The sequence below is a fragment of the Podarcis erhardii genome (assembly GCF_964252035.2).
Source record: "Podarcis erhardii genome assembly, chromosome: 1".
NCBI lineage: Eukaryota > Metazoa > Chordata > Lepidosauria > Squamata > Lacertidae > Podarcis > Podarcis erhardii.
In genome coordinates this window covers 49605540-49620887 of record NC_138497.1, presented here as the reverse complement: position 1 = coordinate 49620887, position 15348 = coordinate 49605540, and the positions used below count along the sequence as shown (strand labels likewise).

At 37.4% G+C, this 15348-nt stretch overlaps 1 protein-coding gene across 21 annotated transcripts in view; it reads left to right on the top strand.

Moving 5' to 3' along the window:
* GPHN (gephyrin) overlaps positions 1 to 15348 on the top strand; it is a 246328-nt gene that overhangs the window by 169281 nt on the left and 61699 nt on the right. For 7 of the 21 annotated variants that reach the window (XM_081855750.1, XM_081855731.1, XM_081855734.1 and 4 more), the window contains 2 exons: positions 7014 to 7070; positions 9707 to 9778. The exons of 7 other annotated variants lie outside the window; for them this stretch is intronic. In XM_081855750.1, the coding sequence (XP_081711876.1) occupies positions 7014 to 7070; positions 9707 to 9778 (129 nt within the window). The remainder of the gene's footprint in view (positions 1 to 7013; positions 7071 to 9706; positions 9779 to 15348) is intronic. 7 more of the 21 variants (XM_081855748.1, XM_081855751.1, XM_081855749.1 and 4 more) reach the window with 1 other exon arrangement.

Genomic DNA, 15348 nt, shown 5'->3' with positions numbered 1-15348 from the left:
CCCGTTTTGGATATCTGAGATTTATCTCTCCGTATCTAAACATTATAACTTGGTTCCTATGTTCTCATTAGCAGATCTCCACTTGGTATGTTGCTGTTAGGAGGAAGGGAGATTTTGCCAATTCCCCTTAGCCCCTTAAGATTCTGCTCTAGTGTTGGAGATGCTCCAGATCAGTATGGGAGGTGGGGGGGCAGTAGGAGGAAGAGGTAACCAATGAAAATCACCTCCCTAGTCCCCACCATCACTGAGAGCAAGAGGGAGCCTCATCTGGGTCACATTCCTTCCATGAATGGGAGGTGCTCTTCTGTTTCAGAAGGGCAATTTAAGATTTTGTCCATATAATATAATCATTAAGTTTACAAAAATGGATATATATCATCTTACTTATCTTGTGGAGTTGTTACTACTCTTCTTTATTTATTTTTCATCCCTGACCATTAGCCATGCCAACTGGGACTGATGGGAGTATAAGGCCATAGGCATCAGGAAGCACCACATTGGCTACCCCTACATTCTCTTCAAGTCATAAATCCATGTGTGCATCATGGTATTGACCTACCCGACCATTAGGTAACTGAGATTTAAAAGGGATTACATGCATTAAACAGGCTGACTTCTATGTGGGTCACCACTGTGAGATGACTACAAATGACCGTGTTAAAATGGAGAAAAAGTGTTGCTTCAACATTGGGCCATCCAGCAGTCAGATTAAAAAAATCCATGCTGTTATATTTTGCACATACTGCTCTACAAATGATTTTAACTCTGCAACACTCTGCAGGCACATCTTACTCAGTAATCTCACAGTCTAACTAAATAAATATAGACTTTTATTAGGTCTATGTGTCCCTTTTTTGAGATCCAGGATCTGACCATGCTTACCTTTTATTATTATTTTATTATTGTTATTTATTAAATTTCTATACCATGCTACATCCATAGATGTATGCTTTCATAACCTCTATGATTGACTGCTGCAATGTGCTTTACGTGGGGCTGTCCTTGAAGACAATTCTGGCGTCATGGCTTGCACAAAATGCTGCAGATTGCTTTTTGATAAATTTTGGGAGGCAAAAGCATCCAACCAGGTTGGTGGCAGCTGCACTGACTGCCTGTGAGCTTCCACACATAATTGTATGATGCTAAAGTGTAGCTTTCTTAAGATTTTCACACACTGGAAATAATGTACTTAAAAGAGTGTCTTGCCTATTCTGAGCCTCCATTCTGGGTACAGTAAATCAGGCCCTGTACGTGGCTTCACTATATGAGGTAGAAACCTTTGTTGAGCTTAACTCAGAGCCTGAATCCTGCAAACATTATTGGGGTGCTTGAAAATTCTCTTCAGACCTGTACTGGTATTCAGGAGGCATACTGTGTCCAACAATGGAGGTAGAACATAGCTGTCATGACTAGATATTATTATAGTAGTATTATCCTCCATAAATTAGTCTAAAATAATCCATATTGGTGGCCACCACTACGTCTTGTGGAAGGAATTTCTTTCTTTTTTCTGTCCTGAATCTTCCAAATTCTGCTTCATTGGATGGCCCCAGGTTCTAGTATTTTGAGAGAGAAATTTAACCCAAACTACTCTCTACAGCTTGCACAAAACAGAACACTTATTTATTTTGGAAGGCTTTGGACTGTTGAGGCATTTACAGACAGTTTTGGATTTATTTGATTGCTGCTAAGTTTTATTGAGCTTTTTGGACTTTGCGTTGTATGCTTAATTATTGTTCTTGTGTTTGTTATATATTAACTTACTTGAGTGTTGGGAAATATGTATATGAATATTTTAAAGAATTTCTAATAGAATTTTGTTTTAAATGTAAGAGATTTCCATAGCTATAATATGGAAAGCCTAATGTTTTATATACATGAATAATGTTATATTTCATTTTATATTAAGGGATAATAAATAGAAATTGGGTATTTTATAGGTTATTTTAGACCTTTGATCTAGAAGCACAAAACCCACTAAGTAATCTTTTAACATACATACTTCTTTGAATCTTTTTTTCTGACAAATAAATTGTTTTCTATTTTAAATTGAATAGATAGAAAGTGTGAGTTTTGTTTCACATTCCCTAAAGATGTTTTCAATTATTGTACTGCATTCCTGTTTTATATCTGAGAACTTGAACAGGTGTCCAAAGTGTGCACAAATTTGATGGGAAATGCTGGCAGTAGAGATGTATACTCGATTATGACTGCCTAGCCATATGATTAAAAATGGTTGATAATCTATAATATGAAATCACCTGATGTGATATTAATTTCAATAGGATTTAAGTGTCATTTACTTAATTTTGATAAGGGCTCATGGAATGGGTGCAGACTTAGTTATGCTTGGAGCAGTAGTGACCAGGGAGGCAGGGCCAGTGGGGCACCATTACCCTCCAGTGGGTCGCTGACACTTACCAAGAGGGTGTGGTGCATGATGGCAGAGGCAGTCTGATATTCCTGCTGCCACATGCTGAACCGGGCCAAGCTCCTCCCCTCTCCCTCTCAGTAAGCTCCAGCAGCCCACTGTGTCAGTAAGCCATGTTATTGACTGCTGCTGGCTTAGAATGGGCACACTTAAGTCATTGAGACTTAATGAAGTCTGACTGTATCAGAATTATGAGAATGCATATTGTCCCTTTAGTTTTCAGAAGTCTGCCTTTAACTTCTGCATACCTGTGTCTCCTTTCAGAAAAGTTTTCCTTTCAGTGTAATTATTTTTTTATGAAAACAGAACTATAACACCATTTTTATGTCTTGGAATGGAGATAGTAAACCCGTCAAGAGTCCCTATTTTCCAGGGAAATCCCTGATTTAGAGAAGCCGTCCCGGTTTCTGATTTAATCCTGGAATGTCCCACTTTTCCTTAGGATGTCCCTATTTTCATTGGAGAAATGTTAGAGGGTATGGAGTTATCCACCCCCCGAGCATGCTGAAGGCAATCCTGTATAGGGAAGTTATTTTATGTTTAATGTTTTATTATGTTTTTATATATGTTGGAAGCTGCCCAGAGTGGCTGGGGCAACCCAGTAAGATTTGTGGGTTATAAATAGTAAAATTATCATTATGGAATGGGATGTCCCTATTTTCATTGGAGAAATGTTGGAGGGTATGAGGTAGTAGAAATGCATGGGTGGCATAACAAAACATTAAATTTTTTAATGATTAAAATATACTTATAATTTATGACATAGCATAACAGTGTTTGCTCTCTTTGAGAAAGATCAGTTTCTAACTCAAAAAACCAAAGATTCTATACTAATTTTTTTTCCTAGAATTATTTTCCAAGTGGTTGGTCACTTCCATTAAAATTACTTCTTGACAGTTTTTAAAGCTTGGCCATATGTTTGAGGCTTTCTTATCCATTGCTAGCATTCATGTACTAGCAGTTTTATTTAGATTCATGGCTTTCCTTACCCCATGGTATCAATATTAATATAGCTCAATATTTATATGTTTGTATAGGTTGATCATTCTCTGACCACAAAACTCATCTACATACTTCATCTAGTTTAGATACAGATGAAGACACTCTAACCCCCATCCTGGAGCTATGCTATGTACAAATTGCCTGCCACAAACAGCTCCAAAACCATTGGCACTAAAAGAACTATAACAAATAGCTACCCTGAGTCATCATTTAGGATACCTTCAACAGTCTCTCTTTCTCTGAACCTTCTTGTTTGTTTTGGACTTCACATAACAAAAAAACAAAACTTCACAGGCCATAGCCTTCGTTTTTCCAAAGGATTTTTTTTTTCTTTGGTGGGGGGAGCATTTTACAGAAGGAGTTATTGAATAAAAAACTACTCCTTCAGGAAGAGTATTTTCTACTCCATTCCAGACCTCATATGCCTCAATAGATTCATACAACGTTTTGCAAAAGTGTGATAAATATCCACAAAGTTTCGGTTGCTCATTTTTTCAGAGATGATAAAGGGGTGCTTAGCTCAAAATTTTGAGCACCTGAGATATGTTTCTAATTCATTGTTATTAACTACCACTGTATGCAGGGTGCTTCTTCATTTTTCTATAGTCCTAAATTTCTTCACCAAATGTTTGGGCTTACAGGTACAGCCCTGAATTAGCAAAAAACCTGTGAAAACTTTTACTTCCAAATACTTGTGACGCTTGAGGCTGCTCTCAGAAATATATTCTGCTGCATATTCACCATCAGTTGCCTATTTGTATTTCTTGGGCTGTGCAAACTGACTCCTAAGACATCTGTAGAATAAAATACACATTCTCACAGACATGCTTGCTTTCCGTTCACCTCAGAGCTGCTTATGAAACAATAGTGTATGTCTGACGGTTTCCTTCAATCCTATCGAATCATGACTTTTCCTTACTTTTCTCTCAGTCAAATTTTCCCTGTATTAGTAGAGGGTTTAAAGCAGAGATAAAACAGGGAGAAGGAGTGGAGTGTTATAAACTTTCACTGCTCGCTGTTTCTCTTCTTCAAATCCCTCTGGGAAACTGCTTTCCCAGTTGCTAGATTCTAGGAAACCAGGTTGGAGTTATCTATTCACCACCTCCCTCAGTCTGCAATACACTGTTCTGGAGCCTCTAGAGGCAGGTTGGGGGAGCTGCAGATGAGGCAGAATTCTGCGCATGCGCAAGCTGAAGAGGTATATTTTGGATCCCAGCCAAAAATGTCCCTGTGCCTCAGCGCTGGAAGCCCTGTGCCCTATATTTGTTCTTGATTGTGCAATACAGTGAAACATCATAACAGTTTCAAAAATTGCTATCTAGCAGTAACAAGTTTAAAATCATTTCAAAGAAGCTAAAATAGTAGAAAAACATGGCATTTTTAAATTATTGTGTTCAAAATAATAATAATACTTGACTTGCTGTACATTTCCTTTTTGTTAATAATTCAGCTCCTATTGGAGGAATTATTCCCATTATTTAATATAAGAGAAATTGATTAGTTAGGTACTTTTAGGAATGCAATCTTTAGACTTTTTTTCAATATTTTGAATTGATGTTGATGTCTGTATCTTCTGTAATGTTGAACCTCCAGTGCAATTGTCTGTATTTTGGAGCCAATATAAAAACTCCTTTACTTCATTTACCCCTCCCCCTTATCTCTTGTTGTATGATCTTTTTCCTCTTTCTTTGCTTTTCACTCCCCGTTGTTTATTATTCCAACCCACTGCATTTTGTTATCTGCTTTATTATGTTACCTGACTTCCACTTTTCCTGTTATATAGTTTTGCCTGTTTTATTTCTCTGACCTAGGTGCTTAGCAAACATAGTGTCTGATTTCCTTTTTGAGAAGAAAATATTGCAACAAGCCTTTTCACTTGTGGGTTTCTCATTTTCTCTTATATCTTTTCTGCTTACACTTGTATGCATTCTATGAATTTCTAATCAAAACACTTGCGCAATATGCCATTTTAATAAATGGGGAATTAAGGCACAGAAATATTAAGCCTCCAGCTCAGGGCTTTCCAAACTGTGCGTTTGCGACACATTAGCGTGTCGGCTGCAGTGTGTAGGTTTGTCGCACAAACACTCCCCATGCTTCTTCCAGGGCTGGAAACCTCTGGCTTGCTAGTAAAACTGATTTACTGTGTCGCGAAATGATAAAAAGTGTGTCACCAACATGAAAAGTTTGGAAAGGCCTGCTCTAGCTCAAGGTTAGAGAGGTAGTCTTATGTCCTATTGACCTGTTGGATGACCAGCGTCTGCAGCTAACTACTTGTTAGCCAGCCAAATGACAAGAGATCTGCCCAGCCTTTTACTCTGTCTGAAAATGTGCACTTTACTTTGAACCAATTGGAATCTTCCATATTGTCAAAATGAGCTACCTTTTAAGACTATCTATTATTGGATGACATCAAATAGTGTCAGCTCATTTTTGCAACGGAATTCTGCTTTTGCAACAGAATTCCTTCCCAACCCCCTGTGTTGCTCCAGAATGTTGAGGAACTTTCTGGAGCAGGGTGGGTGGGGCCTGCAGGAAAGAGGCGAGGAGAGGAAGTTCAGAGGAGCTTCTTTGGGGGGCCTTTGGTGGTGGAGAGGGGAGACAGAAGTCCTGTTGCATCTAGTAGGGCAGCATGGGATATTATGTATTCCTAGTATTGCCTATTTGTTATCCAGTCCATTCTAGTAGGAAGCTTTTCCATTATTTACATAAATTTAAATGTTTCATCTGAATCACATACAAAACTTTGGACTTGATATTATTTAGTAAGCTTATTTACCATTTTTATAAAAATATAAATGATAAAAATGAAGATTCTTTAGTGTATAACTTTTTTCTGCTTACTTTTAAATTTTCTTCCTAGCAATATGAAAGCTTGATAAGCAGTAGCTACAGAACTGTTTCTTCATTCCTCTGCACAATACAGAATTACCGTAACATAAGCAAGGAAAACAACAAGGAGGCTCGTATTGAAAGCAAAACTAAGACGTGTCTTGGCTATTGTTAAGTTGCTGTTGGTATGGCATTAAAATTTTCTGGCTGGGCAGCAAAATTATTTAATTGGGAACTAAGGACTGTGTCTAATATCCTAATTTCTTTTAACATGGGGCAGCTGTATATAATTCTGCCAGTTATCACTAATATTTCGCAGGGCTGAAAGCTTTGCAATACCCATGTCTCTAATTTGTGTGCTTGACACTCTTCAACCATCGCACATAGCACAAGTTCACTGACCTGGCTTAAAGACAAAGACATTTGTCCTATCTTTGTGTCAGTACTTCATTCGTCATGAACCAAATCCAGGATTTCAAATATATTATGGTTTATGTATTTTTTAAAATATTAGTAACAACTATAGCATGCACACTTTCAGTACTGAATCCGTAATTAAAGAGAAGAATTCAGCAAACGAGTCATAATGTGATCCAGAAATAAGAGTCTGTGTCCTTGTTCCCTAGAAGTGTGTCAGAAAGTCAAATTGATGTCTTGCATGCACTGCTAACTGACTGTGTGGAAATTTTTTTAAGTTCACTTTTTTCTTTATTCTTCTGTCTTTTTTATCCATCTTCCCCCATTGTAGCAAATTAGACGCCCGGATGAAAGCAAAGGAGTTGCTAGTAGAGTTGGATCCCTCAAAGTAAATATGTTTCTAACTTTTATTTTGCAAGTTTTCTTCTATAGCCTACACTTTTATTTTGGAGGGAGCGGGGAGGGGAGGCAGAGGGTGGGGCTATTATCTTTCTCACCATTTCATTGTTTTTATTTCAGTGTTTTTATCACTGTTGGATCACATTTTTTTTGTTTCTGTGCTACCCAAGAGCCACCATAATGCAGTTAGCTGAAGGCAAGTTGCCAAGTGCCTAGCTCTGGATGTTACTACGTATCGGGGGGGGGGGGAATAGCCGAAGTTTCCTTAAGGAGCCTACCATTTGTGAATAATTAACACTTCTCTGATAGATGGCAAGAATAAAATTATATTCATGCTACATTTATATAAAAACAATGACACATTCTTCTCTCTTAAACCACTTAGTGGCACTAAAATGGCTTAGTTTCATTTATTTAAATAGGATAAGGTTGCTTAGATTCAAGTTTTGTCGTTTAAGTGATTTGTGGATGAAGTCAGATTAAAACATGCAGTTTTCCTGTTTCAGATGTAAGATTGTTGATTGACTTCTCAGTTTTTACTTTGTACTTTTAAAATACTCATTTTGTAATCAAATTAGCTGAATTTGTTGTGTGTGTATATGCTTAAGAAGAGTGAAAATGGGAAATATGGGGAGAGAGATCTTGTGAGACATTTCTGAATAACAAGGCTATTAAAATTACTGCAGTGCTAAGCCCCTTTACTGCCTTCTTTGTTCATTTTAAAGAATTACACAATGTCTGGTGAGCTGGATCCATGCTAAGTTAGTTGCCTTTTGATTTCCACTGAAATCAAAAAGACTTAAATTAAGGCTAACTTTCCCCATTCGTTTTAATGGGAACTAAGTGCAACTAATTAAGTCAAAACTGTAGCAAAATCAGTCAGCTTCCTAAACCAGTTTCCATCTATAGTTTATCACATTGAGTTCCAAGATTATTATTTAATCTGCCCTTGCCCATACAGTCTTCTGAGAGATGCTGTTATGTTATTTAAAAAAAACATCTAAAAATCCAGTTTATCAACATGTTTTGAACCCATGGCATGGCATAGGTTACCTTGTTAATATTTAGCAATAATTGTGGCCTCTCGTTTTTAATCCTTGCACTATTTCACTTCTCACTTCAGTTTTTTGTGTTTGTTTTTTTTTTTTGCACCACATGAAGCACTAATTTTCTTTCTTTTTTCTGCACTCTCCTTGCCAATCCTGCCTTCTCAATTTTTTTCAAAAATATATTTTGTGTTTGTGTGTGTGCGTGTGTATCACCTTTATTCCAGGACAAGCCATCCTCTCTTTTCTCTTAAGACCGCTCTATACAGCTGCTCCGTGTGAAAGTGTTGTTGCACTGAGCATAAACAGGGGGAAGGGAAAAGTGTAATTATGCACCTATTTCCCATATTCAATTCCATACAATTGATTTCATAATGGAAAAAAAGGAAAAAGTTGCTATTACGCTTATGCCAATGATGCTGAAAGGCAACTACAACATTCCTCACTGTCTTTCTGTGAGGCTGATTCCCCCCCCCCCCCGCTTTTAATTTATGGTTGTGGTGCAGTCTAAGATATACTTTGCATTGTTGGATACTTTTGCTGCAGTGGACAGAACAAGTTTCAGTCCACGTTTAATGGAAAATAAAAGTAGCCATTGAAAATATATGTACATAATTAACTGTGAATCCAGCTTTCAAATTGTATTCCAAGAAAAAAGATCTATCCTTACCGCAAACTTGTATGCAAGATTTGTAAGTTTATACTTGAATAAATGCAGCACCTTGGGTTTTGAATTCAGTGGATTGGATCCTAAGATCAGTGAAAACAAGGAAGCTCTTAGAAGGAACTTTTGCTATTTCCTCCCCACCACAGCCAACTGCTCCTCCCCAGGCCCTTCCAAGGAAAGGAGGGAGGGCAGCCTCAAACCAGGCATTCATAAAAGGTGTGTCTGCCTGGTTTTGAGATGATCCCATCCAGCAGCCCCATGCTCCACATTGGAGAGTTTTTTCAGAGGTTCAGACTACTGCAGCAGAATGAGGAGATGGTAAACTTTCCTTCTGTGAAATCCCATGCATTCACTTATCCTTGGATCCAAGTTCATTTACCCCGTGTCTTTTGAAATTTAGGTCATCTTTCAAAACCTATTGATACTTTCGTTATATTTCTTAATTCTGTACTTCTCTACTAAATATAAGAATTGTTGCTGTTAGCGTTCAGCAGTAGCCAATTTAGGCATCAGAATGAGCTATGAACATTTAGAAATTGCATGGAAGACCCTATATTTGGTACTGCACCCACTGAAAACAATCTACAATATTTCAGCACTCTCCTTGCTACAAACAATGCTTGAAAATTAGGAAGTTTGCTAAAGGCAGTGATCACTACACAACCTGTATTTACTAACTGAACTAACTTTTACATGTTGAAAAAATAATTGCTGATTTAACCAAATGAGTTGCTTTTCTTGTCAGAATATATGGAGCATATATTTGTGTTGATAAAATGTTTGATGTATTGCAAAGGCAGTGAGAAATGTGTTGCGCTATGATCTTATCTTTTTTATAAAAAGAACGGAAACAACAAACATGAAAAGAGAATAGGTATAATTTTCAATTCATTTTCTGATGTTTACATGTAGCTCCATCGAAAGCTGGAGGAGCTCAGAGATCACCTAGAAGGAAATGTCAAAGGATGCTCTCTCCGAGTAAATGTACGATTTCACTCGGTGATTTGTTTTTTAAAAACTTCCGTTGGCTGGTAACACCAAATCTGATTGGTTTGTCCTCTCATCCCCATCTTTTTTCCCTTTCTCTCTTTTCCCTTCTTCTGTTTCTTTTTCTAGCTGGGGTTTCATTCAAATATCCATGAAAATTTAGCATAATGTCACAGGGTTTAATTTAAGAGAAAACCCTAATATGCGTTAAATATTAAGTAAATTTTGGGCTTTCCCATTGAACAACAACAAAAAATCCTTTCCAAAATTAAACCATTACCTGAAGTCATTCCTAATTGTAAAGCAAGTTTCAAGGCTAGGGTAGCTAATTTGTGATCCTCCTGCAGGTTGTTGGACTAGTGTTCCCATCATTTCTGCCTATTGACAATGGTGGGTAGGGTTGCTAGAAGTTGGAAACCAACAACATCTGGAAGGCCACTCCTACCTTAGGCATCAGGTTAAGTCATGGCTGGGGAACCTTGATACTCCAAATATGGTTTGACTCCAACTCCCATCAGCCTCCACCAGCGGTCAGGGATGATGGAAGTTGTAGTCCAGCAACATCTGAAGATCCAAAGCTTCCCCTGTCCTCATTTAAATGAACACTTTTTAGAATCATAGAATCATAGAGTTGGAAGAGACCACAAGGGCCATCGAGTCCAACCCCCTGCCAAGCAGGAAACACCATCAGAGCACTCCTGACATATGGTTGTCAAGCCTCTGCTTAAAGACCTCCAAAGAAGGAGACTCCACCACACTCCTTGGCAGCAAATTCCACTGTCGAACAGCTCTTACTGTCAGGAAGTTCTTCCTAATGTTTAGGTGGAATCTTCTTTCTTGTAGTTTGGATCCATTGCTCCGTGTCCGCTTCTCTGGAGCAGCAGAAAACAACCTTTCTCCCTCCTCTATGTGACATCCTTTTATATATTTGAACATGGCTATCATATCACCCCTTAACCTCCTCTTCTCCAGGCTAAACATGCCCAGCTCCCTTAGCCGTTCCTCATAAGGCATCGTTTCCAGGCCTTTGACCATTTGGTTGCCCTCCTCTGGACACGTTCCAGTTTGTCAGTGTCCTTCTTGAACTGTGGTGCCCAGAACTGGACACAGTACTCCAGGTGAGGTCTGACCAGAGCAGAATACAGTGGCACTATTACTTCCCTTGATCTAGATGCTATACTCCTATTGATGCATCTGTAGATCATCTGTACCTTCGCTTTTTTACCACTTTCTTTGAAATTCTTTGTTTTTAACTTCTAGAACTGCACTAACATTACGGATTTACAACATGGGGGGAAAGTGTTATTCCTGGCAGCTAAGCTATATATTACATGCAGTTGGTTAGTGAAGTTTACTAAACTAAACTTAGTTTCACTAAGTTTTGTTTAGTGAAAAACAACCTCTAGGTGCTTTTCCCCTCATGGATGGGACAGCAGCTTGGAGCATGTGGTCTTGCATGTACAGTTAGTAGGAAGCAAAGAGATTAAGCAACTACATGTAATGTGCAGTTTGGCCCCAAGTCTAGGAATAGCAGTGGCAGGAGCACTAGATAGTTTAAAAATAAAAATCAACCACACAGGGCAAAGTACAAGAAAAAATATCACTTCTAGCTTGACACTAAGCATTACACTAAAAACATGGAAAATGCACCAAGTTCTGAAAATGGAGTAAGAATTGCACATCTGCCACTTTACAGTAATGTCCAAATACCCTTTTTCATCCATTGTCTTCAAGGTTGTGGATGCATTGTTTAATAGATCACAAGTTTGATTCAAGATCCAGAATAGTAATGTCATTGACAGAAAGTGGTTGTTTTTTAAATCACCAAATATATACCATCTGGACATAGAAGTCAAATCCCAATGGTCAGATGTAAGGAGATTGTGCTACTTTATTTTCCCCAAATGTTAAACAATATGCAGAATATCAATATTTTGCTATTGTTTTGTTTGCTTGCTTGCTTGTTTTTTAAAAGATCAACTCAGAAAATGCAGCATCGTTTAGATTCTCTGTTAAAACTACATGTAATAATGATGCCAATTCCAGAAAAAGAGCTAGGGTGGAAGCAACCTTTGTGCTTTTTTCCTGCCATTTTGAATTCATTCATTCCCTGAAGAAAATGAAAGGCTAATTCTTAACTCCATTTCTCCCATGTCATCATTTTTGCAATAATAATTAACACATAGACAGAAAATTGAATAGTGATCCTGAGTTTGGGCAGATATTGTTTGAATTTTCTCTCAAGTTGTAGTATAAAAGCAAACCATAAACTACTCATACATTTTGATGAAATGGTTTGAGATTGAAACATAAAATTGTTCTCTTTCACACTACAATATTTAATGTTGCTGAGGAGAGTTACTTTATGGGCAGAGAAAATAGCAGAGGTGCCATGAATAATCTTGTGGCGGTTGGGGTTCATCTGCCAGATTTCATATGGCACTTGCAGCATATGTTTTGCTTATGAGGATAGATGGAAAAGAAGATGGACTCACACACCACACACCACACCACACAGTGATACAACCAAACAATGATACAATGACAAAACAACAATATAACTTATTCGTTGAAATAATCTGAGACAAAAGCAAAGGAGGGAAAGTAGGTGAGAGTTGAAGTTCATTGTCATATATACCAACCTGGTTTTGAAAAGGATTTATTGCAGATGTACAGTGGGATAGATGTATGGTATTTTAAGCATTTTGTTTAATAGCTTTGGCTACTGCCTCTCCCAAATAAATTGAAAACTAAGGTAATTCATAATTTTGTGCCTATTTAAGGTGGAACCTTTGCATTGTTTCAAACGCTGTATCTGTTGCATTAATTAGTTGCCTCACTAATAAACCAAAAGGACATTTTGGCTGTCTCAAACTTTTAAAAGTCAACCTTTTAAACATGCTAAAAATATTAAATTTAAAGGACCCTTTTTAAATGTTAATCTTCTTACATCACAGAAAAAACCGTATCCATAGTTTTGTGTAAATTAAGTTCTTAATAAAGCAATGAATGATAATATTTTTAAACATTTTAAGGATTATGCACAGGTCCCAAGATTTGTTTTGTATATGAGCTTTTTTTCTTTTTTTAAAGATCTCTTTCTGAGTCACTGTGCTCTTTCCACTTCAGTCTGTGCTCCAGGTTCTTGACACTACCATCAGATTGCCCAGATGTTGCCTGAACATTGCCAAAGGACAGCTGTTAATGATCAATATCTAATAATAATTAATAATTAATAAAAAGTAGAAAACTAAAAAAAATAGGTGTGAATATAGTAGATTAGATGCATATGGTTGGAAAAAGTAACAGTATAAGCCCTGCGCCAGCTCTGTGCTCCCTTTAGTGTCTAGGATAATGAGCATGTTTTTCAAAAATCCATTGGAATAAATTGCAGCAATTAATTTAATGGAATAACATGCAGGGTGTAAATTAAAGACACCATTGGAGTAGGTCTTCATCTGCCTCTGTTTCTCAGTGACTGGATTTAGGGGTACTGTTTGTTCCCTCAATTATGTCTCAGGTTTAAGAACATTTAGTTCTTCATCGGCAGAAGCAATTAAGAATTGCGGCAAATACTATTTGCTTTTCCCCATTCCTATCTCTAGTTCGGTTCTGATTTGATTTAGTAGTCATTTTACACTGATTGAACTGACACCATTTTTCTACCTGTCTATCTACCTACTTATTGTTTACATTTATATGCTGTCTGGAACTCAAGGCCGTGGACATGGGGTTCCCAAGCAGTCTCCCATCCAGGCACTGACCAGATCCCAACCTCCTTGGCTCAAGCAAGGCCACTGCTCCATATTCCTTCAAACCATGCCTTGAAACCCTCAAGTAATACTGGCCCTGTAAGAGAGGTCAGTATTATTATACCCATATTGAAAGCGTGCAGGCACTCAGGCTGTGAGACAAAGGCTTTCCTAAGGGAGTTCATAAGAAGAAGAGAGACAGATTTATCTTGGAACTTATCTTTCATACAGATATGATTAACGGTTACTGACATGTCATGCAGTAAACTTTTGAACTGTTACTCCATTTTCTAGTTGTATATAGAGAAAAGTAATTTAGTGTTGTTTTTCAAATGATGAAAATATATTAGCATGAGAGCAGGCAAAGGAAACTTTTATGGTAGCTAATGTCAGCAGGAATAACTTTCTAACACTTAAAAGGCAAGTTTAGCTTAAGCATAATGAGACCACAGAATAATTTGACCACACAAGTGATGTAGGATTCTTCGCACCACAGGCTTATATATAAGCATATATATTAACATAGTTTGCTGAAACGTGTATATGAATAAAGGAACCAGAATAGCTCTGCCTTGTCAGATATCATTAAAAACACTTGCACCAAGTCAAACTAAGAGAACTCATCAAAAAAAATTTGTTTTGGATTACCTCCTTATCTTGTGCAGTATATTATCCTAAAACAACTTCTGATATTACAGCATAAGCTGCCTATATGAAAACTGACCACATGGTTTACAATGAGCATTTTTGTGCTGTTTATTCTTATTTCTCAGGGTTACTGGGTTCAGTATCCCTAGTAATTTCATATGCTGAAATCAAAGTCAAATATTTTCTCAGGGCATAGCATAGGAATGATAGCCAGAACCATTTAATGTCATAACACCATGTATATCAGTGTGCATATGCTTTATTATATATAATGGATATATGTAATGACACTCATCTAAAATATTTTAATTGATTTAATCACCCTGTCTCAGGGTGGTTAACAGGCTTAAGTTCTTTGTACATCTTCTGAGTATGACTAATGTTAGATACCACTCTTAGTTATTATTTTATTTATTCCTGCTTAAACTTTTAGAGCAATTCCTCAGAAGACAACTTACAAGTAAAATTCTAAAGGCAAAATAATTGAACAACTTACACGTAATAAAAGCCATATCACATAAAATTATATACGGTATAAGGAGTCATCAGTTAAAAACTTGGTAAAATAAAAATACATTTAGAGTCCCCTAAGAGATTGCAGCAGAGTCTGTCAGCCTGAGTTCTTAGAGTACGGCATTCCACAACTGGGGGGCCACAAATGAAAAGGGCCTATTCCTGGTACCCACCAGGTTTATTTATCATAGTGGCAGGCCAGAGGAAATCTGTAGCCAGCCTTAAGGCCCAGGCAAGTTATTATAGGTGTAGGTAGTCCATCAAAGAACCTAGTCTTAAACCATTCACAGCTTTACAAGTAAGTGCTAGTGCTTTAATCTGAGCCTGGAAATTGAGTAACCATTGCAATAGATGCAAATTCAGTTTCATGGTTTTTGGAAATTTCAGGGTTATGGTGAAAAGCACAGAATGTCTGAACAGGAATGGCACTGCCTGTGTCATGAGACAGCACCACACCCAGGGCATCACTGTGGTTGTTTGTTTGTTTTTATAAAAAGATGACTTGGCCAACAATGGCCATGGAACAAGACCATATCATGACATAGTATCATTTACATTTGGGTATTGTGTAGAACACAAGAAGGCAGTGGGCTGATGATTGGAGCTGTGTTGCCACTTCAAGCAATGACGTTCTTTTTCTGTTTAAGGAAGAAA